This window comes from Martes martes (assembly GCF_963455335.1).
Source record: "Martes martes genome assembly, chromosome: 4".
In the NCBI taxonomy this organism is placed as follows: domain Eukaryota; kingdom Metazoa; phylum Chordata; class Mammalia; order Carnivora; family Mustelidae; genus Martes; species Martes martes.
In genome coordinates this window covers 150,086,999-150,102,603 of record NC_137891.1, presented here as the reverse complement: position 1 = coordinate 150,102,603, position 15,605 = coordinate 150,086,999, and the positions used below count along the sequence as shown (strand labels likewise).

At 36.8% G+C, this 15,605-nt stretch overlaps 1 protein-coding gene across 2 annotated transcripts in view; it reads right to left on the bottom strand.

Annotated features, from left to right (window-relative positions):
- The window catches only part of TUT4 (terminal uridylyl transferase 4), a 197,963-nt gene continuing 182,358 nt past the window's right edge, over positions 1 to 15,605 (bottom strand). Inside the window, exons 26-31 of one of the 2 annotated variants that reach the window (XM_080800999.1) lie at positions 13,184 to 13,299; positions 12,042 to 12,250; positions 11,185 to 11,285; positions 7,466 to 7,913; positions 3,246 to 3,404; positions 1 to 1,855 (exon numbers count right to left, since the gene is read on the bottom strand). In XM_080800999.1, coding sequence (XP_080657125.1) covers positions 1,788 to 1,855; positions 3,246 to 3,404; positions 7,466 to 7,913; positions 11,185 to 11,285; positions 12,042 to 12,250; positions 13,184 to 13,299 — 1,101 coding nt within the window. In that variant the 3' untranslated portion in view covers positions 1 to 1,787. Of the gene's footprint in view, positions 1,856 to 3,245; positions 3,405 to 7,465; positions 7,914 to 11,184; positions 11,286 to 12,041; positions 12,266 to 13,183; positions 13,300 to 15,605 lie in introns of both variants that reach the window. The other variant, XM_080800998.1, reaches the window with a different exon arrangement.

Sequence of the window (15,605 nt, the reverse complement as noted above, 5' to 3'; positions counted from 1 at the left end):
ATGGTTAGCATTTTTTTAGCGATAAAAGTATGTTTTAATTAAGATGTATATTTTCAACATAATGCTATTGCATACTTTACCAATTACAGTATAGTATAAACATAACTTTATATGTACTGCGAAAATAAAAAAAGGCATCTGTTCACTTTATTGTGATACTCACTTTATTGCAGTGACCTGGGACCTAGCCTGCCAAGATTTCTGAGGTATGCCTATATTTTAACATAAAAGTATACACTGGGCCAGCTATCTCATTAACAAAACAAATGAGTGAACTCCATCATTTAGGAGGATTCTGAAAGATACTAAAGTTTTAATATGAAAAACTAACAGTAAATACACCTAATCTTAACATTTAATAAATACCTTTTCAGGGCTGCAAATATGGCAGGAAAGCCCTCAACCTCCTGCAATAGATTTCAAGCATCTTCCAAGCTGGAAAATATGGCAAAAGCACAGGTAGTCTCCTATTTAAGTAATGCATATCTGAGAAAGCAGAACAAAGATAATACACTGTCCTTAAAATACATTTGTATTTACGTATTCTGCAGATTTCCAAATCTATATACCATCATTTAGTCCAAAATCCCTGACAAACATGTAACTGGGGGTTTTAGACAAAATGACCTCAACCTTGATTGTACCAAAATACCACCAGAACACAAGTTTTAATTTCAACTATAATCAGTGATTATTGGTAAAAACCATCCTGGCAAGTGTGCATTCTAGGTAGTAACAGAACTCAAAATGGATAGCCTGGCACATACTAGTACCCCAGTAAGAAATATCTTCCCTCCACTCCAACTGCCAGTATCAGTCTCAGCGTTTAAAAACTCTCCTTCAAAAGATCTGTTTCAATTCCAACATATAAGTGTGCTACCTTGAATTTCACTTTTTTGTTTTGCACCTCAGTTTTCTCAATTACAGAATGGAGATAGCATATGTTTCTGTCAACTTCATTGGGTGCTGTGAAGATCCAGTAAAATAAAGGACAAAAAAAAAAGATCCTTAGATCTCTAAAACTAAGTCTGTAATTTAGAATACTCTATTCATGGAGTGTAAAACAAATGTCCTAATTATTACGTTGTATTTCCAGGATCTAACAACCATATGAATTAACCAAATTTGACTCTTGTCAAAAAGATTTATTAACTTAAAATAGAATTACTTCAAATACAGACAAAAGCAACTTTCTGTTCAAGTTTGAATATTTTCAATAGACAAGAATGTAAAAGAAAAAATTCTGAATCTTCACGTTGTAGTTTTATTTTTTTTTTAACCTTTTAAAAAGTTTTTTGGCACTACAAGGTTCTGTAAAGAATAGAAGTGACAAATTTAAAACACATGAAAGTTTTTCCTAATTCTTAAGAACAATATATATAAAGTCTGAAGCAACCAAAGTATGAATACAGCTAATAGAAAATAAAGAATGTAATTTTTAAATTCTCTCTTTATACAATTCATCAAGATTAAACAAAACATAAAATTCCCTTAAAAATAGGGTAATAAAATAGATGAAATTTGTATCACTCAATTTGGTGATACTAGTAAAAACTATAGTTCATATTTATATACAAATAATACAGTCTTTAAAAACAGTCTTAGAATTTAAATAAGCTATCTAAACGTGTTAAAATTTTAAATCAGGACCTGATTTGTTTTGCTTTCCATTAAATGTCACTTTTTCTGCTGAATGTAACTGACATTGAGGTACGGATACCCTTGAGACAGCAGGATTGGCTGGTTGCTGTGCATCGGTAGACCAGCTGAAAGAAAATGGACTTGCATTACTCCGACACGTTTCCTCTTGGTGGGTGGGGACAACGCTCTCTACACCGACGGGTGGCACATCTGTCTGTTGGACACAACACAGACAGGAAACTGAAAGGCTTGTGCCTATTTATCTGACAACGCTTAGAATTTAACTTGTAGCTAGTTCTCTTTTTTTTTCTACTTACACAGTAAAGAGGAGATAAAGCATGTCAAAAACATTTAGCAGGGGAAGGAGGAAGACAGAAGGGAAATGTGGCTATGTGAATGAGAAGAGAAATGAAGGGGAGGAAACAAAGGGGACAACTTCACCAAGGGAAGAACTTCAGACATCCCCCAAACAATCCCACTGAACCCTAAAAGGGTTTATATGACCAAAAGTAACTTTCCTCAACCCTAGTTCTTTACTCAGAAGAATAAGCCCACTATACTCAATGTTCTGCCAGCCACTCTATAGTACAGGGATGCCCCAGAGGTACATGGGATAGTTTAGGAAGGCTTAAATGGAATCAAGCCTGAAACCCATACCAGGGGCTTCCCCTTAAAGTTATCATTTCATTCAGTCAACATTTCCTGACTGCCTTTCTTTAATTTCTTGAACTCCTAGTTTAAGTGTAACTCTGACTCTAGTTTTTTAATTCCTAGATTAAATAAAAGCTGAGGGCCAGACTCATACATTCTGTATTAGAACTGAAATAGCTTTGAGGCAAGCAGGCTAGATAAAATGCTACAAGTACTCCTTAGTTTGTAATACTCATTACTAAGATCAAAGTCATTACTGGTACCTCAGCACCAACAAAATACAATGAATTCTAATGTCATTCAAGTCTTAGTTCAATAAAACAAATTTGACTATGTCACTACTCAATTCAAAAACTTCTTTTAGATCCCTACCATTTACTTAACTGAGTCCAAAAAGTTCTTCATAATATGGCTTCAGCCTATCTTCTCTAACCTCATCACATACACATCTTTCCCATTTACTTTATACTCTAGTCCTTTTATTTTCTCCTTTTTTTCTCATTATGCCAGGCAGATATCATTGACTTTGCATATATTATTTCCTCAGCTAAGAACTCTCTTCACCTGTAATCTCTAAAAAATCTGTAGGGAAAAAAAAATCCAGTATCTCTTTTCACAATCTAGTTCAAATGTCAAAATCTTGAGTGAATTGATCCTTGGTGTCCCTATCTCCTGTTACCTCTGCTAGGATAACATTAACTGATTCCCCCTATGTGCCTATTCTTGTTTATTTTAGATGTCTGGCTCTCCTAATATGTGCATTAGGTGTACAGGTTTTACTTAATTCTTGCTTGAACAACAAGCAATAGCACAGTGTGACATACAGTATGCTCTTTCAATAAATGTTTATCCAATGCTTAAAATTTCACTCCTTGTTCCTGGCCTTCACATAGCTTCCGCTGTCCCAGAACAAACACCACCCAGCCTATTAATGAATTTGTAAACAACGGTACCTTGAGTATAGAACGGTTTGTTGGGCTGAAATCTGGCATTTCCCTGATGCATGAAGTTTTGATGCAAACCATAAGGCCACGAAGCTGGGACAAGAGGGAAATGGGGACGTGGTGCATGTTCCCAAGGAATTGGAGGATTGAGTCCTGGAAAGCCTGGCTCTGCATTTCAACAAGACAGGAAAGACATACTTTAAAACATCAGTTTGTTCATTTAAATATTCCTTCATTCCACAGAGATTTATTGAGAACCTTCCACTGAACAAGAACAATGCTAAATGCAGAGCATACCAGTTTTTTTAAAGAATCAAACACTGTAAATATGCTCAAATTATTCATAAAGAGACATACAAGAAGACAACATAGAATAATATGCGGTCACTGCTACAACAGATGGGTAGGAAGGTGTTATAAAGAAGGGGCTAACATATTTGGCTCAAGGATAGAGGTTTTCCTAAGATGATTAACTAAATTGAATTTTAAAGCACAAGGAACAAGTTAGGCAAAATGGGGCAAAGAGGGCACATTTTAGACAGAAGGAACAGCATATACAACAGCCAGGAAAAAGGAAAGCAGAGCAAGTTTGGGAAGCCGCAAAACAATCAGCGATATAGAGAAAGGAGTAAAGGTAGGTAGTGATAAGAAAAAAGGCTAGACAGGTAAGGTAGAATTTACATTTCAAAGAACTACAGTACATCATTAAGGAACTTATATTTTATCCTAAAGACAATGCCAACTATCCTAGAAACAATTATATCATGGCCTGGAAGGTGATTCTATTAGAAGCTAAAGCACTTGGTGTAATGGTTGAGAACTTGGGCTTTGGAGCCAACCAGGTTGACGCTCTAATCCCAGTTCCAAAAATTACTAAGTTTCAATTATGCACCTCAGGCTAGTGTGAGTATTATATTAGATGACAAAAAGTAATGTGGCTTATCCAAGTCCTGGTATGTAAGTAGGAACTCAAAAAAATATGAGTACTATTCTTTCTATGGCACACTACCCCACAATCTACTTCCCTTTAAGATGTATCTGTAAGTACATCTTTCAAAGTACACCTTTTCAAAGCACTTACTGAATCCTCTGGACCATTTTTGGTGGCTTTTCTCATTCAGGATCATAATGTGGCAGGAAATAATCTAAAAGACACTGTCCTCACATTCATTAAACTTCCTAGCAGGAATGCAAATTAGGAGGTACAGAAAGGAGTACACAGCAAGAAAACTAAAACCCATACTAGCCACATTCTTAACAAGCTCAGTCTTCTCAGGAGGTAACCAGAAAAACAAAGCAGCTGGTTCATTGAAAGTTCATAAAATCAAGTTACAACTAAGAGCTGAAGCTATACTACAGGGTATATTTTCTTCTTTAAATGAGACTGGGAATACATATTGAGGTCCAGATCAATTGAGAAATGATGTTTGACATAAAAGTGTACTTCTTAGAATATATCTATCTAATCTCCTTGGCCATTTTTCACAAATATTTTCATAATATAAACATGAAGGAGAAAAAGAACAGCTAACACAACTGAAGGGCAGAATCAACAAGAGTTAAGGGCATCCTGCAAAAAGTGAGCTAAATTTTAAAATCGGGGGGAGGGGGGGTCAGTGAGTTAGCCAAGCTTTAGAGCAAAGCAAAAGGATGTGAGAATAGGCAAGAAAGACAAAAGGGAGAGGACTTTCCAGGCAGATGGAACAAATTAAGTAAACAATTAGGGATAAGAGACAGTATGGTATGTTCGTGGGATGTTCATTAGTTCATTAAGGCTGAAAGAGATCAACTAGTGGTGGTACAGGAAGGAACAAAGCTATAAAAACTGAGCCACTATACCAAAGGGCAAGACACTGGGTCTGTGTTCATGGGTATTTAACTCAGTAACGATCATGGTACATGTCATGGCATATATACAATAAACTTTTGTTGAATGACTAAAGCAGAGATCACATTAGAATGGCCAAGTATGCCACATATCCTTTGACCTTGGAAGTCTAAATAAGTTCCCACATTCTGACATTTTCCCTCAGTAAAATACATTATCTGTATTGTCTCAGAAGAGTTTAGAAATACCTCCTCTATCATAGTGCTCTAAGCAACAACCTATCTTTGTTTAAAAAGTGCCAAAATTCTTTTGAGAATTAATAAAGGGAAAAGAGTCAAGCTTAGCCTACTTTTCCTATACAAACTACATTTTAGGATAATCAAGTAGTTAATAAAGAAAAGTTCTTTATAGAAGAACTTTTCTGTTCACAAATAGTGCACAGAAAATCATTTTACAACCCTTAGTGAAATAATGGTTATCAGCAGTAATTATCAACAACAGCTATGACTATTATGTAAAAATTAACGAGGAACTTTATAATGGATATCCAACTCATTGATCAATCTTAGGTCACTAAGAGAGTAACAGAAAGTAAGTTCTTTTTGAAATAAGGGAACAGGAAACATAGCACCAACCAGAAAGTTAAATTCTTACCAAAAAAATAACCTGAATCTAATCCAAACTCTGGACCTAACTACCTACCAATTTAGGAAATACGGGGACAGAGGTACATTTTAAACAATGCCACAAAAATAAAATTCAGCCGACATTAGAATGTAGGAAGTTCTATAGTTTCTTAATAAACAGTTTATATGGGAGAAAAATAATGAGGGCAAACTATTATAAATGAAAGGAGGCTTAAGAGATATAATAACCACCTGTAATGTACGGGACTTTGTCTGAATTCTGATTAAAAAAAACACAACTTTAGAAAAATGGGTAAAAATGAACAAGAACTGGGTATTAGAGGATACTGGATATGCTAATAGTTTTGTGTGTTTAAGAAATACAAACAAGTTTATACAGAAATTTGACCCAATGCCTGAGATTTGATTAAATACTAAAGCCAAAAGCTTCCTTTAAATGAGGAAAAGGAGTGGTCACCTAAGTGGCTCAGCTGATTAAGTGTCCAGCTCTTGACTTCGGCTCAGGTCACAATCTTGAGGTTATGAGATTGAGACCCGTGTTAGATGCCATGCTCAGCAGGGAGTCTGCTTGAGATTTTCTACCTCTCCCTCTGCCTCTAACCCCCTTAAAATAAATAAATAAATCTTAAAAAAAAAAAGGGGGGATAGTAAAGGAGTCAAGGACTAGCAAATACTGGTAACTGTTTAAAGCTGGGTAATGGGGGATAGGTTCATTATACTTTATTCTCTCTCCTGTATACATTTCAAATTTTCAATAACAGAGTCTTTAAAATAAAAATATTATTGGGGCGCCTGGGTGTCGCAGTCAGTTAGGCATCTGACTCAGGGTTTTGGCTCAGGTTGTGATCTGAGAGTCATGAGATTGAGCCCCCAGTCAGGCTCTGAGCTCAGTGTGGAGTCTGCTTGAGAATCTCTCTCCCTTTCCCTCTGCCCCATCCACTTGTGCATGCTCTCTCCCTAAAATAAATAAATAAGTCTTTTTAAAAATCATCAACCAAAACTGGATATAAAACAAGACTTCTGGTTTATCAAATATTTTAATTATGCAAATATTTTTTAAATGACTGGATCATACAACACCTAAATATTACTTGGCAATTATGTCTAGGAATTGAGAATATAGATTATTTTTTATTATTCAAATGTTCAATAATGAAAATGTATTTCTATAAATCAGGAAAAAACTAGTACTTTTTAATGTAACAAAGTGCGACTAATATCTTTTTAAAGAATTGTCCTTACTGGAAGATAGTAAAGAGGCTAGGGCAAAGAGCACAGGCTTTGAAGAAAGAAATTGGTTTAAATCTTGGATCTACTATGATTAATTATTAAAGCCTGATAGTTAAGTTACTTAACCCTGCAATATCCTCAACTATAAAATTAGCTTTAATAATACCCTACATCAAGCTGGACTGTAGTGAAATTTAAAATAAGTAACATTTATGTATATTACCTCATTTAATATTCACAACATCCCTGTGCATTAAATGCTATTAATATCCTTATTTTAATGATGAAACCAATGCACAAAGAGACTGAGCAACTGCCTAATGCCACATAATAAATGGCAGGGCTAGGATTCAATTCCAGACAGTGTGAATCCACAGCCCACACCCTTTATCTAATCCTATACTGCCCCTCGTAAATATTGCTTGCCATTATTTTCCTCACATTTATTTCCCCAAGTGCAACCAATAATACCAATCACCCAACCTTTCTACAGACAGATGCAAAAGAAGAAAAGGAAGGGTTACCCGAATTCCCCACTGTACCATTGTTCACCAGGGAATTTGGAGCCACAGTACGAGGCCAGTGTCCATCATGAGAGGAGTTAGGGATCGCCACGGGTCTGGCAGCAGGCTGTGCAAAGATGATGCTGGGATCGTTCAGGCCAATATTGCTGGGGGCACTGCCTGGTGCAGAGTGGATCACTGGACCATGGATAGGCCAGGATGGGGCAGGGATCTGGAGAGGGTGCATTGGCAACAACCCCATATTGTGCATGGGAGAATACTGAGCTGGTGGTGACTGGGGAAAGTTATACATAGGCATCTGGACCTGATGGGGGGGCTGGGCTCCCTGCTGAGGTGGGCCAAGCTTGGGTTGGGATCCTGGCTGGGATGGAGACTGAGTAATGGCAGCTGATTGGGAAGAATTCTGTGGAAACGGCTGGGGCTGAGGAGAATAAGATGGTGAATCAGACTGCAAAGAGAAAAAGATAACATTTTAAAATTAATTTAAAAACATGTTAGTGTTATAAAAGCAGCGCTTATCTAAACACAAAATTAGTTATTTTATTAGAACATTATAAATACAACTCTATTATGTGAGTAAGAGCCTCATTTTACATGAAAATAGAATTTTCTCCAAAATCCTCAAACCTTCTCTGACATATATATTACCCTATAAACCTTTTTACTGCCCAAAGAAGAAAGAGCCCAGACATCATTTCCATCATGCAGAACTCACATTCCAACTGTAACTAGAAACTTGTATCTAAGTATCTCACAGGCACTTCGATTCAGTCCCTCAACAAGTTACTGAGTGTCAGTTATGTCTGGGTATTGTTCTAGGTATTAAAAATACAATACTAGCATTGGAATTTAAAGTTTATGGGGGAAAGGAGAAAGAGCAGATGAAGAGATTACATGAGCAATTACAATGAAATACAATGATTACTATGATAAAGAATGCATGATGTATATTGTATAAGGAAATCCCAGAGCAGGAATATCTAAACATACTTCCGGAGGAGAAAAAAATAAGAAGAATGAAAGTGGAAATCAAGGAAAGCTTCCCAGAGAAGTGACCTTTAAGTTGAGACACAAGGGTAAATACCAATCAGTCTAACAAAAGAGGGCAGGGATAGGGGAATGGGAGGAGTGTTTCATGCAGAGGGAACAACATGACTGAAGGTCTATAGGTTCATGAACACCTGACTTGTTTAAGTAATTGGATTCTGAAAGAAGTTTATTATTACTGAAGTATAAGGGCAGGGGAATGGCAGATTTGAGGTTGAAGAACCAAAGAGGTACAAGATAATGAAGGGTCCCATAGGCCTTGTAGTTAAGACTTTATATAACCTGAGTGCACATGGAAACCACTGAAGGGTTTCAGACCAGTCAGGAACATGATCAATCTGTATTTTAGAAAAATTATTCTGGCTTAATGGGAATGAAATAGAGAATACTTGGGGTGGGGTGGGGGAGACCAATAAGAGTGATTAAAAGGCTGGCCCTACGATGATGGTAACCTAGGCTAGGGAAATAAAATATAGGGACAGGGAAGCAAATAGCTATGAGCTACTTTTTATAGGTAGAAATAGCAGGAGTTGATGACTGACTGATGTAGGGGTTGAGGGAAAGGAAACTAGAAAGCAGGATCATTCAATGAGACGGAGAACACAGGAGCCAAGAAGTGGCAAGTCTAGGAATTTAGAGAGAAGTATGTTACATTCTAGATATGTTGAGGTTAAAGTGCTTAGTGAGATATCAGAACAATGTCCATTAGACAGACTCTGACCCAAATCTCAAGTAAGAGGAAAGTGAGTGCTAAAGCAGAGGGTAAAAGTTAGAAGCAGCAGAGGAAAGTGGTTAGATCACAGGTTTTGAAGACAGGGCCTGAGGGTTCAAGTTCTAGTTCTAAGTATGTGCTGACCTCAGGCAAGAAACTTAAATCTCAGTTTCTTCACCTGTAATGTATAAATAATAAATAGAATCTATCTCATACATCTCTGTGTAGGTTAAGCAGTACATGTGGAAAATATAAACACCAAATTCAGGACAGTAGATACATTTTAGTAGCTAGGAAGGGATGGTAGGAAGGTTTTAAGATGGAAACAGCATCCAAAAGGAATGCACAGGGATTACTAACTATGGGTGATTTTTTAACAAAGGTAATAAATATTAAGAATTGTTGGGTGGCTTAGTGGGTTAAAGCCTCTGTCTTCGGCTCGGGTCATGGTCCCAGGGTCCTGGGATCGAGCCCCGCTTCGGGCTCTCTGCTCAGCGGGTGCCTGCTTCCTTCTCTCTCTCTCTGCCTGCTGCTCTGCCTACTTGTGATCTCTGTCTGATAAATAAATAAAATCTTAAAAAATAATTTAAAAAATGTGAAATATGCCTGGAGATCTTCTTTAAAAAAAAAAAAAGAAAAAAAAAAGAATTGTTAAAGCCTGGTGGTACTACGTGGGTATTTATTATTCTGTACTTTTTCAATATTTTATTACAGGAAACAGGAGAAATTATATATATGGCACACAGCAATAAACAATGTTAGCTAATATTATTGTTGTTATATAACATTTATAAAAATGTCAGGGCCATAGTATGTATTCAAATATTACAGATGGGGTTAGTGGGCTTCTAAACATTGTTCCAAGATTCTCCCAATATTGATCTACAAATATAAAATCTAATCTAAAATTAATCAATTTTAATTGATTAATTAAAAATCAATCTAAAAATTGAGAATTTTTTCTAAAACAGAGATCATACCAGATTTAGCATGTTTAATAGTTAACAGCTTTGAGGCTACCTAGACCTGAGTTTGAATCTTTTAATTTCTCTTTTTCTCAGCTTCCCAATTTGCAAAATGTGATTATACTAATACCTACCACTTCACATGCCACGCAAAGGATTAAGTGTGAAGCACCAAGCATAGTACCAGGTTTAAAGCAAGGAAAAGTGAATTGGGTGAAATAGGAGGGGGAGACGAACCATGAGGACTCTGAGAAACAAACCGAGGGTTTTGGAGGGGAGAGGGGTGGGAAGTTAGGTGAGCCTGGTGGTGGGTATTGAGGAGGGCACGTATTGCATGAACACTGGGTATGGTGCATAAACAATGAATCTTGGAACATTGAAAAAATTAAATTAAATTAAAAAAATAAAGTAAGGAAGCACTGAATTAACATTGAATTAATTTAAGAAGTGCAAGGTGAATACAGATTTACACAATGGTTAAGAGCAACTCAGCAAAATTAATATGAAACTTGTGAACTCCAATTTAATACTCTTCTTTCACGAGATATATTTTATTAGGTATTCATATCAGCTCTGAGAAGACACATAAAGACTTCAAACAAGTCCAATGCCATGTATTTATTCCCCTAACATATTAAACCCCTAACACATCTCCATTTTGGGGTTTATTTTTATAAATGTTGCTGATATTCTGCTACTAGGCAAAGCCTGAAACCTCAATTACCTTATTTTAACTAATGAACAAATATATTAGGTAGCTGTTCTCTTAGGCAGGCTCAATAAAGTTAAGTAGCTTGCCCAAAGATATAAACCCAGATCTGCATTACTCCAAAGGTAATGCTCACATTCCAACTCATGTGCCTAGCAGAAACACCTCTACAAAAGTACTGTTATCTGGATGACTATTTGCCAGTCTAAAACATCAACCCAGTAACCTATCAAAGATTGTACTATCTTCCCACCAAAACTAATCCATCTGCAGGCAGAGTACTTACACATTCTGAGGACTGTCTAGTCCTTATGGACTGATCACCCTGTTGCTGGGCTGAACCAGCCACCTGTTGGGCATTTACAAGGTTGCGGACCAGCTGGGCTGCTAAGAGAAGATATCAGAAAGAAAATCAACAGATAAAGAAAACAACAGAGAAATGACAATCAATAACTCCCTTCCTCTGTTAAAGAGTCTCAAATCCCTCTGAGATTTTATAAACTTGGACCTTTATAGTATTATGATGTTTGTGAAGGACTTGTAACAATTTATTCTTTTAAAGCTATTTCTCAATCTTGTAAATCACTGAAAAAAAATATACTGGTGGTAGAAACAAGAACAAAAAGACAAATACTCCTTTTCTAAAGGAGACGAAATATTTAAGAAAATATCTTCTGCAACAAAAATCTGAGTAACTGGAAATCATCACTTCTAAAATACTCTTTTTTTCTTTCACTAAACTCTCATTTGGGTTTCAAATTCTTAAAATTACTCATGAATTATAACAGAAACAGAGCTCCCTCTTGCATAAGAGCAAAGGGAAGAGATATAATTTCTCTTGTATATGTTCCCAGAAAAAAAAAATTTAATTTCTATTATCTTTTGATAAAGAAGGTAACTCAAATCCAAAGAATACTTAAAGGGAGTTTACTGAATACAACAGACTGCTAAGACCTTAATAGTGAACATATCTGAGTACTGTTCAAAATAAAGGACTGTCTAAATTTTCTCTCTTTAAGAAATTGTAAGGTCCAAAATCATACTGCTAACTTTGGAAAAGAGAGGAATCAAGAGTCCTTAGAATGACATCAACACAAATGACTTTATTTCTACCAAAAACTATTTTTAGCCTTTTCTATTTACCTGCCACACTGCTATTCCTCTGACGGGCCAGCTTGACCTCTGGACACTCCCTTCGTACATGTCCTGCATCTCCACATATAAAGCATCTGAGGTCTCTGGGGTCTCTAAACTCTCGAGTGTCGTGGAGGTCTCGGGGGTCGACAAGGTCTCGGGAATCTTTCTCCTCTTCATTCCCATCCTTCTCTTCTTCACTGTCTTTCTTCTTTAGTCTAAACAGTAAACTGCTGATACCAATAATGTGGGGCTAGGGACTTGTAAACTGAATCACAGAACAAACTAAACTATACAAAAGTCTCACAATAAAGGGACTAACATGCTGACTGTTTCATGCACCTTTTTTAAGGCAAGGGAACTCACATTTAGAGCACACCTACTCCTATGGCAGAAACTGGGTATTCCAGGAGTTTTATAATACAATATCAAATTAGAAAAAAAAATTAATACTGAATTTTAATCTTATAATTATCCTTAGAAGTTGGTATTTATTATCTCCATTTTATAGAGGGAGCAGCTGATGCTAGAGAAAGTGTCTTCTCTAAATTTAAGTCAGTATATAGCACTGACGGAACCCAGGAATTCATTCTGTTTGTAAAGTTCTAAGCTCTTTATATTTGGAAAGACTTAATAACTAAAGAAATGATTTTTCCTGGCTTATTGAAAAGAGTATATAAAACACAGGAAAGTCTATTTCATAAATATATTTTCAGGGGTGTGAAGGATGTCTATTCTTCAAGGTATATATTATATAGGTACACCTCACAGTAAGTGTCTCAAAGATTCAGTTAATTATATTCTAATTACTGATTTGCAGGACTGTGAGGTACTCAAGAAGAACCCTATGACTTGATCATTTTTTTTCTTGGCTCCTGGCACAGTTCCCAATAGAGCAGGTGTCAATAAATGCTTCTTCAATTAAAACAAAACAAAACAAAAAACCTGAGTGAAGTGAACAAATGAATGAGATAGCACTGTGTCACAAATAAATCTCTCTATTAAAAAAATTCCACTCCAATATACATTTTACCTAATGTCCAATTTAAAGCCCCGAACCTTCTTACTTAAACATATATGCACACAGTTATAGCTACTATTGGCCTCACATTTATTTTCCCTGTAATGTTGATACATAATCATTTGCCAACCTTCTCCTTTTAGGGCAGTCTTTCATGTAGTGGCCTATTTTTCCACACACACGACAACATCGATCATTGGGAGCCAGTTCTCCATCTGTTAATACTCGGGAATCAAAGAAGTACTCCTAGGGAGAAAATAAAACTTTACTAGGAAAAAACCCCCAAAACATTAGGGATTGTGGAATCCAAATGGAAAGAAGACCAAGATATAAAAGTGGTTTTTAAAAAAAAGGAAATAAATGGGGAGCCCGGTGGCTCAGTTGGTTAAGCATCTACCTTTGGCTCAGGTCATGAACCTAGAGTCCTAGGATCCAGCCCTGAGTAGAGCTCCCTGCTCAGCAGGGAGTCTGATTATCCCGCTCCCCTTCTGTCCTACTCATGCTCTCTCTCTCAAAAAAATAAAATCTTAAAAAAAAAAAAAAAGGAAATATCAAAAAACTTTTCAATGTAACTAAAACCATAATATGAAAATACGAATAAGGGCACCTGGGTGGCTGAGTGGGTTAAAGCCTCTGCCTTCGGCTCAGGTCATGATCTCAGGATCCTGGGATCGAGCCTCACATCGGGCTCTATGCTCAGCAGAGAGCCTGCTCCCCACCCTCTCTCTCTGCCTACCTCTCTGCCTACTTGTGATCTCTGTCAAATAAATAAATGAAACCTTTTTTAAAAAAGGAAAGAAAATAAGATTAAGAATTATCTTAATCTTATCGGGGTGTCTGGGTGGCTCAGTCAGTTAAGCGTCTGCATTTGGCCCAGGTCAAGATCTCAGGGTCCTAGATCGAGCCCCGAATCTGGCTCCCTGCTGAATCAGGCTCCCTGCTGACAGATACCCTGCTTCTCTCCCTTTGCTGCTCCCCCTTGCTTGTGTGTGCACTCTCTCTCTCATAAATTTTTAAAATCTTAAAAAAAAAATTATCATCACTGGGTGGTGATGATGGTTGAGCATTCAGCTCTTAATTTCAGCTCAGGTCACGCTCTCAGGAGTCATGGGATCCAGACTCCAGTTGGGCTCTGTTCTTGGCAGGCAGTCTGCTTCTCTCCTTTTCTCTCTCCCTCTCCCTCCACTCTTCCCCCTACTCTCTCTCTCTCTCTAATAAAGAAAAAAAATCATCATCATCAATATCACAGTTGCTAACAGTGCTAACCATGTTACATCCACATTATTTCTTCACTTATCTGTGGCATCTTTGCATAATAACTCAACAGATACTATTTTCATCTTCATTTATAGATGAGCAAACAGAGGCTCAGAAAGTGAGTCATTTGCCCATAGTAAAAGCTGCCCATTACCTGATAGGTAAGCAGGATTTAACGCTAAGTTGGTCTGACTACAAATCTCATGCTTTCTGCCTTACCAGGCTATTTCTAGAAAAGAATTATTCTCTTTACAAAAGACTTCTCCACCAATAAAGCAATCTTCTGGTTTATTTAAAATATGATTGGATTTGTATATAACATTTCAAGAACATATAACATTAATAACATAAAGCAGGTTCAACTAATGAGTAGATAGAGAACCAATATACAGTAAATCATTTTCCCAAGTTATAAAGGTACCAGGATTATTTTTCCTTTATCCTACCACCTGGAGTATACTCCTAAGCTTTAGCTCAGTTTTGTTTTGCACTATCACAAAGACTAGTTTGTCCTAACAGTATCCACATCTCTGTAAGGCAAGAGAACATATCCACTTAGCACTCTTCAAATCTATCTAAAGTCAAAGATAAAAGTCTAAGAGACACACCTACTAGGATGGCTATCATAAAAAGAGAAAAGGATGTAGATGAAATGGAACCCACACATATTGCTGGTGGGAATGTAAAATTATACAGATGCTTTAAAAAAAGTTTGGCAGAACCTCAGAAAGTTAAACATAAATTTGTCAAAATGAACCAACAATTCTACTGTTAGGTATATACCCAAAAGAAATGAAAACTAACATCCACACAAAAATTTGTGCAGAAATATTCACAGCAGCATTACTCTTAAGAATGAAAAAGTAGAAACAGCTCAAATGTCCAACAAAGATGATGAATGGGTAAATAAAAGATGATATATTCCATTTAATGGAATACTGCTCAACGATAAAAAGGAATGAAGTGGGGGCGCCTGGGTGGCTCAGTTAGTTGAGCGGCTGCCTTGGGCTCAGGTTGTGACCCTGGAGTCCCCGGATCGAGTCCCGCATCAGGCTCCCTGCTTGGCGGGAAGTCTGCTTCTCCCTCTGACCCTCCCCCTTCTCATGTGCTCTCTCTCTCTCTCTCAAGTAAATAAATAAAATCTTAAAAAAAAAGGAATGAAGTGGTGATCCCTGCTACAACATGAACAAACCCTGAGAACATTAGGCCAAATGAAAGCAGCCAGTAACAAAAGGCTACATATGATTCCATTTATATGAAATGTCCACATAGGCAAACCTACAAAAACAAAAAAC